We start from the raw sequence: 24,805 nt of genomic DNA, 5'->3' as shown, positions 1-24,805 counted from the left end.
CCCTCTAGGTCCTAGTATTCTGAAAACATCAGAATGTCTTCTGTATTTGCACCCAAACATTTACATAATGAACCACTTATTATATAATTATACTTATTTCATGTCAGCTTTATTTTACAATAAGCAACACACGGATCCTAGACGTTACGTGTGTGGGTGGGTTGAAGGCGTTCTATCTATTCCCGGAGGGGCAGGTGGTGTATACAGTCGCGCCGTCAGGAAAGCCGCCCTTGGGTCCGGCGGAGACCCCAGCGGAACGGTCCTCCGCGCGCCAGGGGTCGCTGTGGCGCCGCGCGGCCGCGCCGGGTCGCTCTCGCGTGGCCGCCCCGCCTCGGGCCCCCGGGCCGAGTGGGCGGGCACGACTGCGCCCAGGTCGCGAGGCGCCCTTCGACCAGCAGCGCCCGGGGCGGGCGGGTATAAATGGAGCGGTGGCTCCCCCGGCCGCCTCTCTCCGCCCCGGGTCGCCGCAGCCTCTGTCGCTTTCAGGCCCAGCAGCCTGAAGGAAAAACAGGAAAAGAGTAAAAAAAACGAAAACGCTTTAAAATCTAAAAAAAAAAAAAAAAAAAAAAAAGGGAGAGAGAGAGAGAAAGAAAAAGCGCATCCTCCTCGGAGAACCCGCGGGGAAGTCACTTCTGCACGCTTCCGGCCTGCCCGCGCCCGCCGCTGCCGCACCTTGGCGTCCGTCGGTCCGGTGGTGAGCCGCCCGCCCGCGTCCACGCGCCTCCGCTCCGGCCGCCCCCGCGCCGCGTGGCAGCCCCGCGCCCGCCGCCCTCGCCCCCAGCGCGCCGGCCCCGGGCGCACCACGTGTCCGCGCTGCCCTTCGCCGGCCCGGCGTGGGAGGCGGCTGCGCGCCCGGCCCCCGGGGCTTGCCGAGTCGGCACCGACCAAGATTTGGTTTCCCTCTTCCCCTGGCTGCTGTAATCTTAAACCGCCGGGAGCCCGAGGCCTATATTTATAGAGAAACGCGTGTCCTGGAGGCCGCCGTGGGCACCATTTGGTCGCCTCTTGAAGAATTTTTATAATTTGGAGGGGAGTCCCCGTTTTAATACGTTATTTTTTTTTCTTTTTTGAAATTTGGAGCTTCAGACTAGGACAGCTGCAAATTACAAACTCCCAGGGAGGGCCATATTGTTTTTGAGAGCCTTTTGTCTGCGGTTTTGCAGTCTCAAACGAGCTGTCCCTGAACTCCTCCTTCCGGTCCTCCGTGTCTCTGAGCTACTCCGGCGTCTCTTAGCTTCAGTCTGCCACCTGTGAGCCGCGGCGCGGGCCACGGCTCCGAGAAGAGCCCCTTTTGTCCTGTGTGGTCCCTATAAGAAGTTCTCCTGGCGGGGCTCGGGGTGGTGGGGGCTGGGGAGATGAACGCTGCGGCCAGCAGCTACCCCATGGCCTCCCTCTACGTGGGTGACCTGCACTCGGACGTCACCGAGGCCATGCTGTACGAAAAGTTCAGTCCTGCGGGGCCTGTGCTGTCCATCCGGGTCTGCCGCGATATGATCACCCGCCGCTCCCTGGGTTATGCCTACGTCAACTTCCAGCAGCCGGCTGACGGTGAGTAGACGCTATATCCACAAATTCGTGAGATCCTAGGGGACCCTAGGAGTCTACCCCATGGAGGTGGGGAGCACAGGATGCAGGGGTTGAGAATGAGGATCCTGGCATCAGGTGACCGGAGTTTCAATCTCGCTTCCATTGCTTGCTAACTGGGTGACCTTGGGCTAATCAGTGGTGGCGGTGGGGTTGGAACCCAAGGAGACTGTAAAACGGGATTTGGAGGAAGTCACTGTCATTCCATTGTGTGCATGGTCCTGCTTTAGTGGGAACCTTGTCTGGTCAGTGAGTATGGGCTCCTGCCCCTCACAGGCCTGCCGAAAAGGCAGAACATCTGAAACACAATTCCTGCCAGAATTTTAGGTTCTAAAGCTGCTGCCATCTCCCCTACTTTGACCCTGGACTGAGTCTGTCTGATTTTGTGCTAAGGGGCCTTTCAGTGAAGGTAGGAAGCAGTGAGAAGAACAATTCTGTTGGTTTTACTTGAGCAGGGACTTGTATTGGCGCCACCAGCGCTGCATGTGCCAGACCAGCTCCCGGGTCTCCGGCTTTGCTCCTGGGGTGGAAGGGTCCTTTACTCTCTGGACAAAGCCCTGAAGTGTGGAGAAAGGGTAGCCAGGTAGTCTGGGGAAACACTGTGGAAACTGACTGGGCTGGTGGGGATTATCACCTCACCTGTGAACAGTGCCTTACCCTTGTCTAAACCCTTTTCCTTCATCCCATTTGAAGAAAATGGGACTCCAGAGAGGGCAAAGGGACTGCAGGAGGTGGGAGGCTCAGCTGGGACTGCCAGTGCAGTGCCCCGCCAGCCCAGACTGGGCCCTTGCTTGGAACAGTGAAGAGGTATGCTGCAGGCGTGGCCGGAGGGAGGCCAGAGGAAACCTAATCAGGGGCTGCACGTGACTTCAGATTAAAAGGGAACAACTGTAGACACCATTACTGGGGGAAACAAGCCATTCTGTGGCAAAGGATCTCTGGGTCCCTATTTTTGTCCACACTTTGTTCACTGTCCATGAAACACAGAGAATGTCACTTGCCCGAGCTGCAGCTGAGACCAGAGAGTTGGACTTGTTGAGAGACAAGAGGCACTGATACCATCAATTCTGTGTGCTCTGAGTTGTGTCTGGCCAGAGGGAGGGCACAAAGGTGGCCAAGTGTGGCCTTTTTAGGGGGAGTGGTGGATACATTGGCCGTTGCCTGCCTTTTTGACACTTTGTGAACAAAAGTCCTGTCACTTAGAGATAGTAGCAGAAGCCATTGGTCAGTGTGTCTGCCAACACATGCCTCTGCAGGACCTCTCCCTGCTATAAATAAGTGCAGCCAGATTTGTTAGGCTAAGCCGACTTGCCTTCTGCAGCACTGTCTGGAAAGACACTGAGGAGCTGTGTTGAAATGGCTTCTTTGCTGCTAATCAGACACAGTTTGGGGTCCTGGGCTGTGGATCGCAGAGAGCCATCACAAGTGACTGCTTCTGTGCCCGGACTTTTCCTGAGTCGGAGCTGCCCAGTCTCCCCTTTCTCTGACCTCTTTCCTTCCCAGAGTCAATGAGGCCACCTGAGAAGGTGGGAAGGGTGGTTGGAAAGGGGTGAAAAGGAGATACTCCCTTGGCTGACTGGACAGCTGAGCTTGTGGAGAGGCAGGGTTAGGGAATTTTGTCCCTGTTATAAGTGAGGTGGTTCCTTGAGACAGGAGAACTACCCCCCCCCTGCAGTCTGTTCATGGAGGAGATTCTGGGGGTTTCATCGCGTAAGTCAGGAAAAGTGGCCACCAGCTCTGGGAACTTGTCGCCAATAAGAGAAGCGTTCCTGCTGACAGGTGATGGTACGTTTTAGCTTCTGGTCCTTTTTGGTACACACATGGGTTTGTTGGGAAGCCAAGGAAGCATCCCAAAGCAGTGGATGGAAAACTTGGCTGAGCACCAGGGCACTTGAAGTCCGGAATTCCACAGAACTCAGATTAAGACTTCACAAGGCCCTGAAACCACTAGGTGCAGAGTCTACTGCACTGTGTGCTTAGGCAGAAAGATGCGGTTTCATCTTTATCATCCTGATAATAAAAATATTTCCATGTGTGACCATTAGTATTTATCATTTTGAGGCCTTTTGAATCTGTTTCTGTTGTCAGAAATTGAAAATACAAGAAAGTGGGCTGAAGATACAAGAAACGGATAGCGCTATCTCCCCAGTCAGTTGTTCCCAGGTTTTGTTCTGTCACTTGTTTCCTAGACAGACAGATTGTAGACTAAATGACAGCTTGTTGGTAATTTGATGCAATATCTAACTGAAAAATAATCAGAAAATCTAGTATTAGTTTCTTACTAGTTAGCTGCACGGTTTAGCCATCCTGGACATAAGTTTGCTCATTTTATGAAATAGATAGATAATATCACAACTGTTCCACCTGTGTCACCATGGGTGGTCAGCAGCAGATCTTTATAACTGATAGAGCTCGGTCAAATGTATGGAATTGTGACTTGATATTGGTGCCAGAAGGCCATTTAGATGCTCTCGCCTACCCCTTTTACACAACAAGGGTGCAGGTCCAGAGGGCTGGAGACTTGTGCCAGGAAGTGGGAGCAACTGGCCAGAACATCTACCCTCACTGGCAACGCAGGCTGGAGGGATCTGATGCCTTTTAATTTTAATAGAGTTGCCTTTTATCACAGTGATTACCTTGAAAAGTCTTGGGAGTCCTCTGTTCCTGGGATGGTGGCAGTTGTCTGCACGGAGTGATGCTTTATATCCTTGACCGAAATATGTTTCTCTCTTGCAGCTGAGCGGGCCTTGGATACCATGAACTTTGATGTGATTAAGGGAAAGCCAATCCGCATCATGTGGTCTCAGAGGGATCCCTCTTTGAGAAAATCTGGTGTGGGAAATGTCTTCATCAAGAATCTGGACAAATCTATAGATAACAAGGCACTTTATGATACTTTTTCTGCTTTTGGAAACATTCTGTCTTGCAAGGTAAGCATTGATTAAATGATTTCAGTAGAATAATCATTGACTCATGAAAACAAGATAAATACCAAATGGGGAGCAGCCTTGGAATTGGGCGATGGGATATTGGGCGATGGTAATTGGCTGGAAATGGCTCCAAAGGCTAAAAGTTCCCTGTAGATAATCTTGTGTCACAACCCGGTATAACCAGCAGGTGCTTTTGTTTCTCTGTTTATTCTTCCCTCTGCCTGAAATATCCTTTCTGTTTTCTACCTTTGGAGGGCATTGAAGAGTTTATCTTTTCTGGGGGAGAAGTAGAGCAGTGCCTCTGGTCTCCAGGCAGCTATACTTAGTCATCTCAGAAGTATAAATTCATCCTCTTCCTTCCTTCCCTTTGCACCTGTTTTTGTGGAGAATTTAGTACAACTGGTGTGGTGGTGGTATCTGACTCCCTACTAGACTTGAAATTGTATTGTGGGCTTGGCCATTGATCACTTTTTCTGCGGCACGGTGGTTTTGCACCCAGATCTCAATGTTTTTTTAATGAAATAAAACATTTGGACTGGAAGCAGCCTAATAGTGGCTGCCATTTGTAAATGGAATATCACTAGGTCCCTTGTAGTGTGCTCACTATTAGGAAAAGCCTTATCTGCTGGAGTCTCCTATCTTTTGACTATGGATGGGCTAGCGGCTTCTCGGACACAGGAGACTCTGAGGAGAAGGTCATGTGGTTGTCAGATACCTGGAGATGCCAGTGGTGCTAAAGTGGCCACCCCCCTTGTCTTTGACAGGTGGTGTGTGATGAGAACGGCTCTAAGGGTTATGCCTTTGTCCACTTCGAGACCCAAGAGGCTGCTGACAAGGCCATCGAGAAGATGAACGGCATGCTCCTCAATGACCGCAAAGTGTGAGTGTCCCAGTCCGGAGCAACAGCCATCGCATGAGCCAGCCGTGGCCCCACCTCGGTATTAACTGGCACACACAAGGCGGCTACTGGTTCTCTCGGCCCAAGTGTGGCCTGCTCCTACCTCTCCACTCCAGGGCTGGTGAGTCTCCCTGCCCGAGCCGTGGCAGCCCTTTTGACTCGCCAAGGTGGGCTTCCTGCCCAAGCCATGGCCTGCCTGCCGCCTCTCCCTCAAAAGCATCATTCGTCCGTGGGTTTTATGAGCATCGGCAACTGGGGCTTGCTAGAAGGCAGCTCTGAGCCCTTTCTGAGCAGGGGTCTTGGCCAGCGGCAGAGTGGAGAGGGCCCTGGACTGACCAGGAGCTGTGTACTAGCCATGTGACCTTGGCCTTCCTGTGATTCAGGTCTGTCCGTGGGGTCATTTGCTAGGAGTTGATGCCAAATTGTCCCCAGATCTCCACTTGGCTAACTTATGACTCAGTGGCCTTCTCATACAAGGCTGGCTCCACAGTAATGCTTAATTTGGTTATAATGAAAAAATCTCTGATTGCAGAAGACGCTGTTAATAGTAGACCTTCTCGCTTTGGTATGGTTATTGCAGAATGGGGACAAGAGAGTCTTAAGCCATTCAGGGAGAGAGAAGGGACAATAAGTCTTGGCTATAACAAGCAAAAATCATTTCTGTCCTTTGTGTTGAACAGACTAGGGGATGGATTGCATTGATAATGTGTATGTGGCCAATGGGCAAGTCTTCCGAAGGTATCACTGGAAAGAGATCTAAAGATTTTCAGTGTGTGGATACATTTTCCCATTAAGTGCAAACACCAGAATGTGCGAAGTGCAAAAGCAAAGGCTACCTCATAGTTCACTCTAGCAATCTCACCCCTAGGATTAACCACTGTTAACAGTTTGGTTTGTATCCTTCCAGACCTTTTCTATGCATTTACATAGATGCACAGAAATGAACGTTTTAATAATGGTCACCAGGTTTCTTCATGAAGGCAGTGTGATGTGGTAGGAGTAGCCCTGGTCTGAGCCAGGAGTCCTGGGACTGATCCTTGCAGGACAGTCCTGCCTCTCTCTTTCTGCTGGGGAGTTGGGGCATCTCTGAGCTTGCTCTCTTGGTGGTTGGATGGGGACTTGTGTTTTAACCTCTCCTGTCAGTCTTTAACCTGTATTCCTTTGGGCCCCTGGAAACCTGATTTGTTCTTCTGGGTAGTCACTGTTTCCTATGATTTCTTTTTAGGTTTGTGGGCAGATTCAAGTCTCGAAAAGAGCGGGAAGCCGAGCTTGGAGCCAAAGCCAAGGAGTTCACCAATGTTTATATCAAAAACTTTGGGGAAGAGGTGGATGATGAGAGCCTGAAAGAGCTGTTTAGTCAGTTTGGTAAGTTGGGCTTCTTTGCCCCATGTGCCCCCTTCCACAGTTCACCAGACCTAAAACGTGTGGATCTTAGTTGTTTAAGAGACAAGGGCACCTAGGCCCAGAAGTAAACTACCTTGTGTGACAGGGTCACAGAGTAGATAGGAATAGACTCTTGGCTTTATCCTACCTTGTCCCAGCCCCAGGGCCTTTCCAGTAGCTTGGTCAGAACTAGAAGACCAGGCACCGCGCCTCTTTCTGGACCCCATCTGGGTTCAGCAAGAATTGGCTTCATTTGGACACTTAGAGAAGGCTTCTCTCCTTGAGCTGCAGTAGAGATGGTGTTACTAATAGTTCTGTCCTTTGGTAATAGGTAAGACCCTAAGTGTCAAGGTGATGAGAGATCCCAGTGGGAAATCCAAAGGCTTTGGCTTTGTGAGTTACGAAAAACACGAGGATGCCAATAAGGTGAGAGTACCACAAGGGTCGGGGAGAAATTTTCAGGAAGTGGCCCCTGAGTGTGGTCAGGCCTGGCTGGTAAATAGAGAAGAACTGGAATTGCCCGGGTACCGTAGTGATGCAGTTACTGGCCTGAGGGACTTCACATGGTAATACGTCATTTACCTGTTCCCAAAGCACCGGGCATGTAGCCTGTCACCTCAGCTGTTCGGCCCTGTAGGTTGAAAGAGTAGGATGGATGTTTGCTTCCATTCTTAGTGAGGGGACTCCGTCTTCCCTCAGGAGTTGCTGACTTGATAACAGGGCAGCAGCTATTTTTGTAGATAAAGCATGGTGCTGGCCCTTGACATACGTCACTCACTGCCCACAAGAGAACCTGAGAGACTTAGCTACAGCCAGATTATCAGCCTTGGCTCATGTCTGCCATGCTTGTATTTATAAAACTACCATTTTTTTTCCTGTATCATATGGACCAATAATCCATTTAAGTAGTAACCCCCTTTTACTCATGAGGAAGTTTGGATTTGCTTAGCTGGCTTCAGAAATGGAATTAAACTAGTTTTTAACCCTGTAGGAAAGATTTCCTTCTCTCCGAATGTTTGGTGGGACTTTGAAGCCTCCAGGGCAAGGGCCCAGCCTCTACGTCTTGGTTTTAAGACCTGTGTTTCCTCTTTAGGCCGTGGAAGAGATGAATGGAAAAGAAATCAGTGGGAAAGTCATTTTTGTAGGCCGCGCACAGAAGAAAGTGGAACGGCAGGCCGAGTTAAAGCGGAAATTTGAACAGCTGAAGCAAGAGAGAATTAGTCGGTATCAGGTGAGAGGTGGTCTCAGCACAGCCTCCCCACTGAGGGTTTACTGTGCAGTCCCGACAAGAGCGCCTTTCTGTTTATCAGCCTTTCTCTTTGGGAACTGGGAAACTGCCTCTTCCTCTCCTTTCTCCCAAGATCCCCAGGTTTGGAAGGATATACTTACCGGATACAGCAGTGATTCTAGAACAAGGGCAAAAGAGATTGATGTATTATTTAGGGACTCACTCCCGGAAGCCTCAGTCTGTTGTTCTTAGTCATGTGGGTTCTTTTTACTTAAATGATTGCCTTTTGTTGGAATGGTGGCAAGAGCCTTGCTGGGGACAATGGTCAGAGCATTCCAAACCCTTATTGAGGGTCCCTTCAGAAACTGCGGCAGGAGTCTCAACCCTGAGCCTGCATCAGAGTCCCCTTTAGGGCTTGTGAAAGCATGGCTTTCTGAGCCCCAGAATTTCTGGGGTCCTGGTCTGAGAATTTGCTTTTCTAAGAAGCGTCCAAGGAGGTGGTTGCTGCTGGTCTGGGGACCACATTTTGAGAACCAGTGTCTCAGGGCATCTATAGGGTACAGATGTGCATTAACTGTGGCCCCTCTGCTTCAGGGAGTGAATCTCTACATTAAGAACTTGGATGACACCATTGATGATGAGAAGTTAAGAAAAGAGTTTTCTCCTTTTGGATCAATCACCAGCGCTAAGGTATTTTATACTGTGGTTTGGAGATCGAAAGTAGAAATTGTAATTTTTTTTATTTCATTGAAGGAGTGGAATCTAAATTGTGTTCGTTGCTGAAAATAGCTATCATATTCATCTAGCATAATTCCTCCTGGCCTCCAATATTACGCATCTGAGTATGTGCTCTGGAGAATGGAATTTCATTAGGTTAAATGGCACCATCTCTCTCAGGCACTGAGGTATGGAGGTGAATCTGAGCAGTCCCTCCTGCCAACGCCCCTCAAGCACCTGAATCTTTCCCATTCTTTGCTGCTTTGTGCTGGTGTGGGGACAGATGGTGCAACAGTATGAGCAGAGGAAATCCAGACGGGTTGTTTTCCATTTGTTTTGGGGCCTGTCTCTACAACTCTGCCACACACTTTGTCCTTGAATGAAGGTGTTTGAGGACTTGGGAGCTGGGGTTAGGAACTTCTGTCCTGGCCTTATAAAAGCTAAAGGCACACAAAGAGGAGTGGAAAGATGACTCTTCCACATTTTGCCATGTGTGTCGTCTGCTTGGTGTTCTTTGATAGTCCTATCAACTGATACAGCAGGGTGAGTGAGTATGAACCCCCTTGTGGAGATAAGGAATTGGAGTCCTTGAGCATGAGTACACTCGTTAGAGGATGGTGTGCCGCACGTCCTTGGTCCGTGGGGGGGGTGTGATGGGAGTGGATGGCGTGTGAAAGTTTTGGGTTGTAGCCTTGAGGCACACGCTGTTCCTGCTCAGCAGAGGTGCAGCAGGTGTCAGAGTCTTTTCAGGGATGAGAAAGAGGCCAAGTGGTCTGGTAAAAAGACTTTGGTGTGACCCTGTCTTGGCCCTTAGTTTAAGTCGTGCACAACCTGGGAGCGTTGTCAAAGGAACATTATCAGTTGTAGCAGAGTTGACCAGAGTCCACCCTGTCGGGTTCCTTGTTTCCTTGGCCCATCCCTCTTATCACTTCCTTCACTGGCCTTCCATCAGTGTGAAGAATGATGGTCTCTCCTTGCTTATCAGCATAGTGCTTAAGTTGGCAGGAAAAGAACAAAAGAACCGGGTCTTTCAAGTTTCACAGCCCCTGTTTTCAAGATCAGGGTGTCATGTTTTCATACACCGTGTTGGCCCATCTCATTGGTAGAAAGATGTTGGGTTGATATACATCCTTACTCTCATGTCCTCCACCTCAGGAGGCTGTCCAGGCAGCGAGCTAAGACACAAAATGGTGCCAAGCATACCTCGTCCTGTTGCTACCGATTATTTCTGAGGATGTAGACCAGGGAAAGCAATAAGTCACCTTCTCAGGTGAGGATAAAGAGCTATCCATGAATGACTAGCTGTATGTGGGAAGAGAACCAGTAGACATGTGGTTTTGTGGTAGTTTGCCTTAGAGGTCATCATGGACATTGAGGCTCACAGAGGGCAAGTAAATGTTAAGGTCACGCAGCTTAGAGATTAGAGTTGGGACGAGAATCCCAGCTGTCTCTCCCAGCTGGCCATCTTTCTGCTGTTGGATTAATGGTGATGGTCATTGGTTTTGTAATTCCTGCCCGCATGTGGTAATTCAAAACCATATCCTAACCTTGATAAGCAATGATGAAGGTTTTGTGCACCAAGGTCTTGAGCAGATGAGTTCTGCAAGTAAATAGCTTGACACTGCCCAGATTTCTAGTGGGTAGCCAAAGGTAGCTATGCTTCAGGTATCAGGAAACATCTTTTGAGTTCCTGGTTTAACCATTAGCTGTGTCATAGTGTTTGGAAACTTTAGGATCACCCGGAGATCTAACAAAGTGAAAATGCCTAGGTCCTGTCCTTAGAGGTTGTGACTTAATTGGCCTGTGGGACATCGTGGCACAAGGCTGAGAACCCTTATCCTACACTTGGGGACTCTTGCAGCAGGACCCAGGGTTTTTGACTCTTAATAGCTGTCCCCCAACATAGAACACTTTTTCCTTAAGTAGCTGGTCCCTTTGTAGGTAATGTTGGAGGATGGGAGAAGCAAAGGGTTTGGCTTTGTCTGCTTCTCATCTCCTGAAGAGGCGACCAAAGCGGTCACTGAGATGAATGGACGCATCGTGGGCTCCAAGCCGCTGTACGTCGCCCTGGCCCAGAGAAAGGAAGAGAGAAAGGCTCACCTGACCAACCAGTATATGCAGCGGGTGGCTGGAATGAGAGCACTTCCTGCCAATGCCATCTTAAATCAGTTCCAGCCTGCAGCCGGTGGCTACTTTGTGCCAGCAGTTCCACAGGTGGGTCTGCTTGTGTTCATGGATCTTTGGAACCTGCCCCCTGACAACTGCTCCGGCAGCCTGTGGTGGTGGGGGAGAGGGGTTTTGGATATTGGAGTTCAGACTGTTGGAGTTAGGACCCATGAAAATGAAGATATTTCTCTTCTCCCTCCCTCTTCCTTCCCTGCCCCCCACAGAGTTAAAATAAAAGAATCCCCATTAACTGGCCTTGCGGCTGCCGCCCCCCCCCACCCCCCCCCACCCCCGCCTTTGAGTAGAGAGTTTCTGTTTAATTAGCCTTGGGCCTGGCAGTAGGATGAGATCTTTCATGTGGATTCAGGCCCTTCAAATAAAAGGGCTCGGATGCTCTTTCTTGCAGGCTCAGGGAAGACCTCCATATTACACACCTAACCAGTTAGCACAGATGAGGCCTAATCCACGCTGGCAGCAAGGTGGGAGACCTCAAGGTAGGTGGTGGGGAACGGTGACTTGGTCACCCAGGATAAACCTATTCTGGTCTCCCCGCCTCTCCTCCTTGCCCCCTCTGAGGCACAGCCTAGGTTGTGGTCCATATGCTTGATTAGTGATGCACAGTTTTTGTCTTCACCAGGCTTCCAAGGAATGCCAAGTGCTATACGCCAGTCTGGGCCTCGTCCAGCTCTTCGCCATCTGGCTCCAACTGGTAATGCTCCGGCCTCTCGTGGCCTCCCTACTACTGCTCAGAGAGTCGGTGAGCAAACTGGCCTTGAGAAGCGTGGCCTGGGGAGGAGGGAGTCAGGTTGACTAGCTTCTGCCCAGAGTTGGTCACTTCGTTGGGCTCATGTTCCAGTTCTGGTTCTGTAATCTTAGCTGTGTGCTCTGGTTGGTACTTAAAGAGCAGAGAAACCATGGGAGTTCTAGGGCTATGTCGGTGACTTAAGATTTTTTTGCTCATTGGTGACTCATGTGAAAAAGGTTAATTATAGATGCTTGTTAGCTGGATGACTACAGAGGCAGCCTATTCTTTTGGGTGGGGTTGGGAGATTGAAGGAAACTGTTGTTTACAGAATGTGTCCTGTATTCCAAGAGGCGGGAAGAGTTGTATGTTATCTGTTGGCTGTTCCTCGAAAGTAGCAGTAGTGGCTCCACGTGTGATGTGTTGTGTGAACATGCTTTGGAATTGCTCCTTCCGTGGGACGTGGCCAGTTGGACCTCTGCTGCCGACACTGATGTGCATTTGCTGGTCTGTTGTAGGGTCTGAGTGCCCGGACCGCTTGGCTATGGACTTTGGTGGGGCTGGTGCCGCCCAGCAAGGGCTGACTGACAGCTGCCAGTCTGGAGGTGGTATTGGATGCACACAGAATGGGGAAAGATGGGATTTGACGGGTCTTTGCCCAGACTGATTGGCTTTAATTTTACTTATTCTTTTCCTAAGGTGTTCCCACAGCTGTGCAGACCTTAGCACCTCGTGCTGCTGTTGCTGCTGCTGCTCCTCGGGCTGTCGCACCTTATAAATACGCTTCCAGTGTCCGCAGCCCTCACCCTGCCATCCAGCCTCTGCAGGTGAGGTCTACCAAACGGAATGCTGAAAGGATCTGCCCTGTTTGCATTTGGTTGAAAAGAGGTCTTTGCTTTGATTCCTTCAACAGCCATTAATGCCTGCTCTGTGTCAGGGTGTTGTGTTTTCTATGATGACGCTGCCTTTTAGGGGCTTTCTTTACTGTGAGGGAAAGGGGCTGGAAAGCCTTCCCCCCCATAATAATTTACTTAGAAATGCCCCAGCCTCAGAAACAGCTGGTGCTTCTGCCTTCCTTTTTACAACATGTGTGCTCGCTTAGCTCTTTGAGCTTCTCATTTCCACTGGCTGAGTTGATGCTTAGCCTCTCTGTAAGATTGGTACATTAAGGCAGTAAAGAATTTCATTTTACAGAGGAGACATTCAGTTTCAGAGATGTTAAGTTGGGGTTGGGGGATTAGACCCAGAACTCAGTAGTAATTTGCTTAGAGGAGCCACACTTAACACTTAGCCTTGTGACCCCTGAGCTGCCTCCTCCTACTTCATGCTCTCTAAATTGGAGATGCCTCAGAACTTTGCTTATGTAGCTTTTGCCTACAGGGCCCTACTTTTAGAGTTGTGACTGGCGTTGACAGTGTATGTTGGTAGTCCTTAAGCATTTGATAGAATAAAAACATTTGATATGGGGTGCCTGGGTGGCTCAGTCGGTTAAGTGTCCTACTTCGGCTCACATCACAATCTCACGGTTCGTGGGTTTAAGCTCCACATCAGGCTCTCTGCTGTCAGCACAGAGCCTGCTTTGGATCCCCTCTCTCTGCCCCTTTCCTGATCACTCACATGTGCCCTCCCTTCCTCCCCCCCCCCCAAAGAAATAAGTAAACATTAAAAACATTTGGTATAGTAAAGTGATGTGGGATATAATTATAAATGGAATCACTTGATAATTGTTGAGACTTGTAGGTTTATTTTCTTACTCATTTCTTTTCTCTTCTAATAGCATGCTGTTTCCTTTGTTTTGTTTTGTTTTGTTTACTTTTGGGAGAGAGAGCACAAGCAGGGGAGGGACAGAGAGAGGGAGACACAGAATCCAAAACAAGCTCCAGGCTCTGAACTGTCAGCAAAGAGCCTGACACGGGGCTCAAACCCATGAACTGTGAGATTGTGACCTGAGCTTAAGTCAGACACTTAACCGTCAGGTGCCCTGCATGCTGTTTTCATTGTAGTTGCTTTTTGTTTATGCTGTGTACCCTGCTGTTGCTCATGTAACCCCTTCCTCCCCAAGACCGCGATTAGTTCCTTGGCAGCAAGGACATCCACCTCTCTCTCTTTCACATAGTAGGCTTTGAGAGCGAATGGTCAGGCTCATGACCATCAAATGTCCTTTCCTTGATGCTAACCTTCTGCCTCTCCTGATTCCCAGGCACCCCAGCCTGCGGTCCATGTGCAGGGGCAGGAGCCCTTGACCGCCTCCATGTTGGCTGCAGCACCCCCCCAGGAACAGAAGCAGATGTTGGGTGAGTGACCCATGTGTTTGCAGAAGAGGGAGCCAGAACCTGGTACTATCCTGGATACCCGTGTCCATTCTTTACTGGGATTCAACCTGGTTTTTAATTAAATATTCTTCCCCCAGGAGAACGTTTGTTCCCACTCATCCAAACCATGCATTCAAACCTGGCTGGAAAAATCACAGGAATGCTGCTGGAGATTGACAACTCTGAGCTGCTGCACATGCTGGAGTCCCCTGAGTCTCTCCGCTCCAAGGTGAGCTGGTTTCTAGACCCTTCGGCTTTCACTTGCTCCGCCTGGGAGGACGAGGGGTGGCCTTGGCATCCTGGTTCAGCAGAGAAACGGAAGGCTGCTTGTGGGGTGGGTATTGGGAAGAGCAGGCAGCACCAGGAGTCCCTACTACTGGATCTGGGCACCAGGGAGGGGTGGAGGGCCTCTCCTCAGATGTCACTGACCACCTGGAGATTCCTCACAGGTGGATGAAGCTGTGGCGGTTCTACAGGCTCATCATGCCAAGAAAGAAGCTGCCCAGAAGGTGGGCGCTGTTGCTGCTGCTACCTCTTAGACAAGGAAAAACCGTATGTTTGGCTGTTTTTGTTTTTTGCAATGGTTTTGACTTGTGAAGATCTTCCTAAAAGATTAGGGGCAGCATATAGAGCCATGTTTCTGCTATTTAACCTGATAACTTGGGCAGGCTGTCACCCGAGTATTTTCTGTAATCTGAAGGAGTTAATTTGGAGAAAAGAGAGAACAGGTTGTAAATTATAAGGAGCAAACAGGGCAGTTTTCTCCATAAGGAGCACCTGGTTAGATCTTTTTCAAGAATGACTTTTTTTGTTTAGATGGATATACAAGGTGTTGTCATAATCTGATCCCACAGCCTCATTTCTATGAACATCTCCCTGGTTTGGCTTAAGGTTGGTGAGGTGAGCTTGCGTGTGAAGCCACTGCTTAGCTCTGAGAACACAACGGACACAGGCCCTGTGTAAGGTGGGAGAGGCAGACACACCTGACTACAGTTACAGGGTGTGGTTTTAGTCAATTCCTGGACCTGGAGCCCATGGCCCCCATCTGCAGAGTGAGTGAAGCTTAACTAGGACCTCTGACAGGGACTGGTGGGTGCCTCTCCTGGTGGAGGAAGGAGAGAACCAAATAGGCAGAGGCAAGGGAAAAGGGTATATGGTAAAGGCCTGAACACTTTTCATTGGGGATTTAAGCAAGTGAACCATCACTTTGGTACAGGATGGCCAGGAAGGGTGCGGGGTGGGGCTGTATAGTAAGTACATAGCCTCAAAGTGGGTGACTCTGAGTCACGGGTGCCTCTTTGAGAGGACATTTGCCAACAGAGACCTATTTTGGTTGTCATACCTGGAGATGTGTTACTCACATCTAGTGGGTAGAGGCTAGGGATGCTGCTAAAACATCCTGCAATGCACAGGACAGTCCCAACACAATCGTCCATCCCACATGTCAGTAAGCACCGCTTTCTACAATACCTTCTATAAAGCCAGAGATTTCAGTGAATCTCTGTGCTTTTTCTGATTATGTATTTATTTGTGTTGGTGCTTTTCTTTTCAGGATTCAAAAGCCAAATAACCCCTCCTGGAATTCAGCTCAAGGTTTGAAGATTTCTAGCGTGTCCTATGGACCTCAACACCAAGAACCACAAATTGGAAATTTAATAGGTCATTTTGTATCAAAAGGTCAATTATGAAGCACCTAGAATTTTTCAATTAAAAGAATATATTCTCTGGGTTCTGCTATGGCCCAGACAGTGTTAACTTTTTTTTTCTATTGTGGGTTTTGATTTTTTTCCCCCAGAAATTGGTTTTATTTGATGTACCCAAGTCTTAAGTTTCTCAATAAAGAAAAAAATCTCCATAAAACTGCCTGTCCTGTTTCACTCTGACCAGTTTTACCCTGTTAAATTCAGTTATCACTGGAAGTAACTTTTAGTATGTATAGCCTATCATCCTTTCCTGATGGTTATAAACAGACTATTTTGAGTTAGCCAGGTATACAGAACTGTCCCGTTGCATTGTTGTGGGAGGAGTTTTATAATGGACCTCCATTTAACTTACAGGGAACAGAAGTCTAGCATGGGAGAATTGGGTACAGGTTGGGGTTGGCACATGAATGAAGGTTGTATGGGGAGATCAGCAGAACCCGGCCCCTTCCTCCTTGGATGTGTTAGCTGGGGTTTGTGGGTCCCCTTTCCTACATTCGGTTGATTATGCGGCTAAGATTTCCTCTGGCACTGGGAAAAGGCTTGGTGGCTAGGTCTGAGTGGCAACAGCAAGCAAGTGTTGGAGTCCTAAGTGTGTTGTGGTTCCTTTAGTCCTCAATTCTCACCTGGCCAAGGTCAACCAGTCTACTTGCCCTCACTGTCCTCCAGAACACTTTCTCCTTTTCCTTGAAACCTGGCAGGCTGTCTTTTCTCAGGGCCTTACCCAAGGTATCATTTTGCTTGGAATATTCTTCTTAGCAGGCTCCCCATTTTCTTGAAGGTCTGATTTCACTTTAAATTAAATAACTAAGGCCTGATCTGCACAGCAAAGGAAATAAAACTAGGACAATCTGAATGGGAGAAGATGTTTGTAAATGACATCTAAAAAAGGCTTAGGATTCAAAATATATAAAGAACTACAACTTGGGGCACCTGGGTGGCTCAGTCAGTAAAGCATGCAACTCTTTAACTTAGGGTCATGAGTTTGAGCCCCACGTTGGGCATAGAGCCTATTTAAAAACACAAGAAGTGTTGGCAAGGATGTGAAGTTGGAACCCTTAATGCACTGTGAGTGGTAACCCAGCCACTATGGAAGACAGTAAGGAGGTTCCTCAAAAGTAAAAATAGAACTGCCCTATGATCCAGTAATCACACTACTGGGTGTTTACCCAAGAGTAGGAAAATACTAATTCAAAGGGATACACGTACCTTTATGTTTATTGCAACATTATTAAAATAGCCAAATATGGAAGCCCAAGTGTCCATCGACAAATGTACGACTGAAGATGTCGTGTATATATACAATGCAATATTATTCAGCCATAAGAGAAGGAAATCTTGCTGTCTGCAACAACATGGATGGAACTAGAGTATAATGCTAAGCAAAATAAGCCAGAGAAAGACAAATATCCTAGGATTTCACTCACATACGGAATTTAAGAAACAAAGACCAATAAAGAGGTAAACCAAAAACAGACTTTATAGAGAACAATCTGGTTACCAGAGGGGAGATGGGTGGAAGGATGAGTGAAACGGGTGAAGGGGATCAAGGTTACATTTATCTTGAGCACACAGCAATATTTGGAATTATTGAATCACTATATTTTACATTTGAGACGAATATAACACTTATGTTACACTGGCATTAAAATAATTAGAAATAAAGGCCGGATCTAAAGTATATTCTTCTATTTCTTGACTTCCCCAGTTAATGCCGCTATGTATTTGTGATCTCTATTCTGAGTGCCCTCCAAACATCCGCCGCAGGCCACTGGCCAGGAGCACAGCGGCTGCGCCAGCGAGCGCGAGGTCGGGTCCGGGGGCGGGGCCTGGTTTCGGCTTCCGGCGGAAGAGCCAGGGAGCAAGATGGCTGCCGACAAGACCGTGTTGTTCGTTGCCGAGCTAGCGTGGGTTTCTCTTGTGGCTCTGCCCCCTCAGCCTGTGAGCAGCGCCCGCGACTTGACGGCTCTGCTGGTCCTGGCGCTGCCCAGAGCCCTTTCCCTCTATGATCTTGGTCTCGGAGAGTTGGTAAGATCTGTTATTGTGACCTCAGACCGCATTCCAAACTCTCAAGCCCATTCATTCCATAAACTCCGCAGCCCTGACCCCTTAGAGGAAGGAATTCACCGAATAGTTGGGGAGTTTTGGGAACAGCCTTACCGCGCGGGCTGGCAAGCCTCATGATGTGACCATAAAATAGACAATGTTGATGAGGGTCGAGCTGAGGGCTTTGGGGAATGAACACTCACTCCATCAGGAGAGGTGAGGGCAAACTTTCTGAAGCGCAGAGGCCAAAGCTGGGTTTGAAAGATCATGAATAAAGCTGTGGCCTGAATGGAGAGCAGCAAGAAAAGAGCCCGGAGAGGTGAAGTAGTCCAACATCTGGGATTTGCGTTCAGGGAGGAAGGCTAGATAGGTCGGCAAGGCTCAGACCTTATGAAGGTCTTATTATATGCCGTGTCAAGGAATTTGGGCTCCGTCCTGTGGGCGTTGGTGAGCTTTTGGAGACTATTAAGCTAAGCTGGATAGTGATGTGATCCGATTTGCACTTTCTTGGAATCATTCTAGGAACTATTGAAGAGATTGTGAAACTGGAGGCAGTGAACCTATCACAGTAACCAAGGGCTAGATGTAAGTCTGAAGGGGGATAGGGGAAGAGTGTACCTCACCGGTCATTTTGTATACCTAAAAGACTGGGGACTCCTTCTTCTCCCTGTGGCTGTCTTGCTAACAGAGCATCTGTACCAAGAGTATGGAGGGCACTGGTTCAGAAGGCACTTCCTCTTTGCTGGTGGGCTGGCAGAGGAGGTAGACAACAAAGTTCTTCGTGTTACTTTTATTTCTGTTTGGAGACATCATGGATAATTAGTTTTCCCTGGATTATGAAACAGGTGAGTTCTTTCAGTGTCTCTCTTGTTCAGATTCCTAATGTCAGGAAAAGAATTTGAGAAGAATTTTAAGTCATGTGCATTGTTTACGGTTGATATGTAATGAAGTTCAGGAGGATGTCTCTCTAGGTCAACGTGACTATGATCTTGGTGATGGAAAAGGAATGCTCCAAGGACAACAAGGCCAGGATGCTGGTGTGGCTATGGGCTGAAATTTAGATTGACAGTTTGTTGGATTTGAAGAAAGGCTTTCTCCACACTGGAACCATTTGGGGGCTTTGATATTTGATCATTTAATATATAAACTGCATAGTAAGATTCAGTAGGAAGCTAGTTTTAGAAAAATCTTGAAAGGTCTGAGTAATGTTTCACACCCCCATGCTGGGTAGCTATACCCCACCACACCTGCTGCCCAGACCTCCCTTATTGGCCGTTGTGATTTTAAATAGCAGCAGGCAGCAGGAAAGTTCAGCTGCAACAGTGGCAGGGCCTTGGACTCTGCTCATCTGGGGGAGTTTCCCTTAAATTGGTATCGTAGTGGGGCGCCTGGGTGGCGCAGTCGGTTAAGCGTCCGACTTCAGCCAGGTCACGATCTCGCGGTCCGGGAGTTCGAGCCCCGCGTCAGGCTCTGGGCTGATGGCTCGGAGCCTGGAGCCAGTTTCCGATTCTGTGTCTCCCTCTCTCTCTGCCCCTCCCCCGTTCATGCTCTGTCTCTCTCTGTCCCAAAAATAAATAAACGTTGAAAAAAAAAAATTTTTAAAGAAAAAAAAATTGGTATCGTAGTTATGGTGCATATTTCTATTTGATCCTTGGTTGTAATTTTCTAAGATAGGAGTTTTAGAACCAGCTGTGCCACTAATTCTGGGTTGATACCTCTCTGAGTTCTTCATTTCTTAAATAAAACAGTAAGACTGGCCATTGGGGGCTCGTCTATCCCTGAATTCTATAAATTAGTAACTCTTGTTGCCCTTGCTTTCTGCCAGCTAACATAATGTTTTCCTGAGGACAAGCATGAGGCTCCTTCACTAATAATCACTTAACGCTGTAGTGAGGTCAGTGCTCTGTCCTCCTTTGGTGTTCAGTTGGAATGAATAATTGGTAAACAACTTTGTCTACTTTCTGTATGTCTTATAAACAAGTTATTAAAATGCTTGGAAAGTAACTTAAGCCTTAAATTCTGTTGTGGTAGAATTGGATACTACAAAGTTTAAAAATTTAGTTCACTATTCAGCTATGTTTATTTCAAATGAACAAAATAACCTTAATATTTCTGGAAGCCCTGTTGACTAAACTAAGGAAACCCTAAAAATTAGATTTTCATTTAAAAAAAATTTTTTTAATGTTTATTTTTTTTTGAGAGCAAGAGCGAGTGAGAGCAGGGGAGGGGCAGAGAAAGAGAGAGAGAGACACAGAATCTGAAGCAGGCTCCAGGCCCTGAGCCATCAGCACGGCGCAGGGCTCAAACTTGTGAACCGCAAGGTCATGACCTGAGCTGATGTTGGATGCTTAACCAACTCAGCCACCCAGGCGCCCCTAGATTTTCATTTTTTTAAATGGCGTCTGGATATGGCATGCTTCCTTCTATTGCTCACATACTAACGATCTGCTGTTGTGAAGAGCACCAAGGATTTGCTCTTGTTGAGTTTGAATTGGCAGAGGTAAGAAATTTTCCTTGTTTAGTATTTGGTGTTGCCTATTGTCATTGGCTACAAAAGGTGCCACTCTCCATTTGGGTGGATGTAGTAGATTCCTGGGGCTGCCATAACAAACTACCACAAACTTGGCTTAACACAAGAGAAATTTATTCTTACAGCTGTACCTGCTCTGGAGGCTAGCAGATCTAAATCAAGGTATTGGCAGGACCATGCTCCCTCTGAAAGCTCTAGGGAAGAATCCTTCCCTCCCTAGCTTCTGGTGGCTCCTGGCAGTCCTTGGCATTCTGTAGCTTATAACTGCATCAGTCCAGTCTTTGCCCCTATCTTCACATGGCCTTATTCCCCACATGTGTCTGTGTCTCCTCTACTTACAAGAATACAAGTCGTTGATTGGATTTAGGACCACCTTAATGCAGTATGGCCTCATCTTGACTAATTATGTTTGCAAAGACCCTATTTGTAAATAGGGTCACATTCTGAAATTTGGGCAGACCTGAAGTTTTGGGGGATATGATTCAACCCCCAAAACCCTGGTTTGGTGGTGACAGTTGCCAAGGGACAAGAAGTTCCGGTTGAAGGAAGGCTCACCAAGCCAGGCTCATAGCTCCCCTCATGTAGTCAGAATGTGAAAGACAGATCCTGCAGAGATCTGTCTCTGCCTTCTAGAGCCTGCATTGCTGGTTCCTGTCTCCTGTGTGTTTTTAGGTTTCTGTGCCTGAGCACACATCCTTACATCACCAGCTCTAATAAGCAGTTAGTACATACACTTTGTTAAATGCATATAATCTAGGGAGGGAAGGAGGGAAAGTGTGGGGTTTTTTTCCATGTGTGTGCTACTGAGTTTTTATTTGAGTGCTAACCACAGGAAGAGTTGGACTACACACATGAACTCTTAGATTCTCTTAGCAGGATGCTACAGCGGCAATCGACAACATGATATGGCTGAGACTCTTTGCTTTTTACTGAAGCTATTTTTTGATGCTACTTTACAGTACATGGGACCCTCAGGTGCATATTGTGTTTCCAGTTTCCACAGTCTCAAGTTATCTAGGAAGCAAAAGTTGTCATTATTTGAAAGTATTTACTGTGAACTGGCTACTTATGAAATGAATTCTTATTCAGAAATCCTTCCTATTTAAATGTTTGCATAAATGCCAACCATCTTTGTTGGTGAGTCTCTCCCTGACACTTTGGTGTTTTTTTGTTTTTTTATTAAAAAAATTTTTTTAATGTTTACTTTTGGGAGCAGAAAGAAACAGAGCATGAGTGGGGGAGGAGCAGAGAGAGAGAGGGGAGGAGATACAGAATCTGAAGCAGGCTCCAGGTTCTGAGCTGTCAGCACATAGCCCGATGCGAGGCTCAAACCCATGAACTGTAAGATCATGACATGAGCTGAAGTCGTACATTTAACTGACTGAGCCACCCAGGTGTCACTTGTGGGGTTTTTTTTTAAGTGTTTATTTATTTTGAGAGAGAGAGAGAGAGAGAGAGAGAGAGCGCGTGCGTGTGTGAGTGAGCAAGCATGAGAGGGGCAGGAAGAAGGAGAGAGAGAATTCCAAGCAGGCTTCATGCTGTCAGCACAGACCCCAACATGGAGCTCAATCCCATGCACCATGAGATCATAATCTGAGCCAAAATCAAGAGTCAGACACTCAACTGACTGAGCCTCCCCAGCGCCCCTCTCCCTGACACTTTTGTATCTACGTCAGGGGTCAGCAAATTCAGACTGCAGGCCACATCCGTCCTGCAGCCTGCTTTTGTATGGCCCATGAGCTAAATAGTTTTTTATATGTTTAATGGGTTTTGGAAAAAAAGGGAAAAAAAGCATATTCAGTAGAGACTGTTTGACCCACAAAGAAATATTTACTGTCTAGGGGTACATGGGTGACTCAGTCAGTTAAGCGTCTGACTTCAGCTCAGGTCATGATCTCATGGTTCGTGGGTTCAAGCCCCACATAGGGGTCTCTGCTATCAGTGCAGAGCCCACGGTGGATCTCTGTCCCCCTCTCTTTGTCTCTTTCCCACTCGTTTTCTCTCTCTCTCAAAAAGAAATAAACATTAAAAAAATTACAAACAAATGTTTACTGTCTAGCCGTTTACAGAAAGTTTGCCAGCCTCTAGTCCAGGGCAATATACTGCAAATAAAGTGTAAAAGGATTGCAAGGTAAACTTGTGAATCTGGCATAAAAGACAGGGTTTCATGGAAAACTGCTGTGGTTGGCTCTAGTCAACAAAGTGTAAACTTTTGAGCCATGGCTCAAAAGTGGCTCTCTCTAAGTAAAGTTAAACCAGAGAAAACCTGTAAGGTTTGTTAGGCTGAGTGCTTCAAAGAAAAGTGGTTTAAATTCCTACTGCTGCCGTAACAAATTACCAAAATTTAGTGGCTTAACAACAACACAAATTCATTATCTTAGAGTTCTGGAAGTCTTAAGTCCAAAATGTGTCTCACTGCATGAGCAGGACTACATTCCTTGTGGAGGCTCTACGGGAGAGTCTGTTTCTTTCCAGCTTGTAGAGATTGACCTCATTCCTCGGCTTCTGGTCCCTTCTGTCTTCAAGCCAGCAGTGGCCAGGTGAGTCTTTCTCACTCTGAGTCACTCTGAAACTAACTCCCCTGCCTCCCTTGTCACATTTAGAGGATCTTTGTGATTACACTGGGAGCACCTGAATAATCCAGTATAATATCCTTATTTGAAGGTCAGCAGACCAACGAGCGATAGCCTTCCTTCCTTCTTGCCATATAATATTACATATTCACGGGTTCTGGAGAATAAGATGTGGACACCATTGGGGGGGGGTGTTATTTTGCCTACAACAAAACTCTTACATGTTTCTACCCTCCCCTTTTTTTATCTTTATGATAAACCTTTCTTGTCTTATAATCAGTCTTTATGATTAAATATGAAATAAGGGTATTTCATGCTATCATTCAGTCTTTTTCTTAATTGCTATAAGTAAAATTAGTACTTGATTCATCTTTGTTTCTAGGAACAAAGCATAGCTATAATTATAACTTAAATGTTACTAATTAAGGAATCCTATTTCATATTTTTTTAGTTTTCATGAAAAGGCCCAAAACAAAACTTTTTTTAAAATCTTGGGGTGCCTGGGTGGCTCAGTCAGTTAAGTGCACGACTCTTGATTTCAGCTCTGGTCATGATCTCATGGTTTGTGGGTTTGAGCCCCGCATCAGGCTCCATGCTGACAGTGGGGAGCGTGCTTGGGATTCTCTCTCTCCCTCTCTCTCTGCCCCTCCCTCCCTCCCTCTCTCTCTCTTAAAAATAAGTAAATAAACTTAAAAAAAAAACCTATCTACCCAAGTGTCAGTTGTTCTTGGATAATATTCCTGTACACCCATGTTTTCTGTTACTTTTTCATCAAACATGTCCCCCACCAGCCAGCAATACTATTTCTTTCGCATTTAGTGCTGATCTTGACTTTTAAAAATGGACTCAATACATGGTAACTGCATTTACCCTTATAATTTCAGAGTTCTGAGCTCAGATTCAAAGATCATGCCAGCACAGATCTTCCTGTTGGTGTTGAAAGAAAAGAAATGTGTAGTGGCTCAGGGACACTTTATGGTTGGTTTTGTGTTTAGCTTGCCATTGCTGGGTGTGGGCTCCCAGCATAGAATTAATCATGAGCAAATCTCAGACTTCTTAGAAGTAAAATGGAAGGTCATTTATTAACCTTACAAGGTTTAAGCAGCTGAGTTGTATTGCAGTCATTTTAGAATGAACCTGAACTCTTTGGGTGGACAATTTGTGTCCGTTTAGCCAAACTAGTGAGTGTTAAGGAAGGCTCATTCAGACCAGGCAAGCGGGGCAATCACAGATTCCCAATCACATCCTCAACTTTGGCCTCTGTTGCCTTTTTATCCCTGTTTTACTTCCTGCTGTGGTGGGAGTATATACATGGGTAGAGTGGTGTACAGGGGAGGGGAGAATGCAACTCCTCCATGGAAATAGACTTTGAGATTCTCTGCAAAGCTAGAGGCATGGTCTCTGTGAAAGTCTTGCTCCGGGATGTAGACATACACTGTGCCCTTTCGGCCTTGACAGTGGTTGGAACTTCCCTTTTGGCTCGGCTTAGTCCTCCCTTGTTACTCTTATCTGCCTCTGCTGAGAGCTGGACTTGAAGGCCTGACGTTTCCCAGTGACAGCTTCCCTTGTCCGAGAGGTAACTTCTGCCTGTGAGAGCCACATGGTGTGTCCATTCTGCTGACAAAGTGAAGAACTGGGCACAGCTAGTGAACAGCTGGCCAATAGCCTGAATTTCTTAACATCTGTTCAGTTCTTTTCCTTTCAGTGTGGTCAGGTGATGACTGGTTGAAGAAGTTTTCTGGGCAGACTCTTGAAGAGAATAAAGAGGAAGGAGGGTCGGACGGAGCCTTCCAAAGTGGAAACCCAGGAGGTGAGGTTTGAAGGTGTGTGCTTCCACAGGAGGGGCTGGTGCTTTCCACCCAGGGCGCTCCTGATGTAGGTGGCGGCAGGTGAATGGAATGGAGAAGCGTGGCTTTCTTGTCTGTGAGGGGTTCTAGGTGAGAAGTATGGTATGCATGCTTGGATACCGATTTTTGATTGCTTGAACTAGGTGGGG

General features: G+C 47.4%; 2 protein-coding genes and 1 non-coding gene across 13 annotated transcripts in view; all 3 read left to right on the top strand.

The window, feature by feature from the left end:
* The first annotated feature begins 355 nt into the window (after positions 1 to 355).
* Positions 356 to 15,820, top strand: PABPC4 (poly(A) binding protein cytoplasmic 4). Of its 10 annotated transcripts, none has more exons than XM_043578681.1 (16): positions 356 to 1,548; positions 4,321 to 4,514; positions 5,279 to 5,394; positions 6,638 to 6,777; positions 7,127 to 7,221; positions 7,889 to 8,026; positions 8,618 to 8,713; positions 10,682 to 10,954; positions 11,313 to 11,400; positions 11,544 to 11,663; positions 12,167 to 12,253; positions 12,348 to 12,475; positions 13,849 to 13,942; positions 14,059 to 14,189; positions 14,410 to 14,469; positions 15,513 to 15,820. In XM_043578681.1, the coding sequence occupies exons 1-16, from the start codon at positions 1,356 to 1,358 to the stop codon at positions 15,528 to 15,530; spliced, it is 1,971 nt and encodes a 656-aa protein (XP_043434616.1). In that variant the 5' UTR covers positions 356 to 1,355; the 3' UTR covers positions 15,531 to 15,820. The 10 variants fall into 10 exon arrangements, with proteins under 10 accessions (XP_043434616.1, XP_043434620.1, XP_043434619.1 ...); XM_043578685.1 differs by having other exon boundaries at positions 449 to 1,548; positions 11,313 to 11,385; positions 11,544 to 11,615; positions 14,410 to 14,512; XM_043578684.1 differs by having other exon boundaries at positions 449 to 1,548; positions 11,544 to 11,615.
* LOC122482363 lies at positions 8,974 to 9,108 on the top strand. Its single transcript, XR_006297148.1, has one exon. It is a non-coding gene; the product is annotated as a small nucleolar RNA SNORA55 (small nucleolar RNA).
* Positions 15,821 to 16,905: 1,085 nt separating the features above from the next.
* LOC122482132 (peptidyl-prolyl cis-trans isomerase E-like) overlaps positions 16,906 to 24,805 on the top strand; it is a 34,616-nt gene continuing 26,716 nt past the window's right edge. For both annotated transcript variants that reach the window (XM_043578677.1, XM_043578676.1), the window contains exon 1: positions 16,906 to 17,688. In XM_043578677.1, coding sequence (XP_043434612.1) covers positions 17,527 to 17,688 — 162 coding nt within the window. In that variant the 5' untranslated portion in view covers positions 16,906 to 17,526. The remainder of the gene's footprint in view (positions 17,689 to 24,805) is intronic.

The sequence above is a fragment of the Prionailurus bengalensis genome, chromosome C1, assembly GCF_016509475.1.
Source record: "Prionailurus bengalensis isolate Pbe53 chromosome C1, Fcat_Pben_1.1_paternal_pri, whole genome shotgun sequence".
Lineage (NCBI taxonomy): Eukaryota > Metazoa > Chordata > Mammalia > Carnivora > Felidae > Prionailurus > Prionailurus bengalensis.
The sequence above is the reverse complement of the archived record's forward strand: the minus strand, read 5'-3'. Positions and strand labels throughout refer to the sequence as shown.

What these genes read in the sequence shown, in the direction of transcription:
- PABPC4 (XM_043578680.1), top strand. Translation starts at nt 1,356, where the DNA reads ATGAACGCTGCGGCCAGCAGCTACCCCATGGCCTCCCTCTACGTGGGT. An exon ending in AACACGAGGATGCCAATAAG is followed by an intron (nt 7,222 to 7,888) that starts GTGAGAGTACCA and finishes TTTCCTCTTTAG; the next exon opens with GCCGTGGAAGAGATGAATGG. An exon ending in TACTACTGCTCAGAGAGTCG is followed by an intron (nt 11,664 to 12,166) that starts GTGAGCAAACTG and finishes GGTCTGTTGTAG; the next exon opens with GGTCTGAGTGCCCGGACCGC.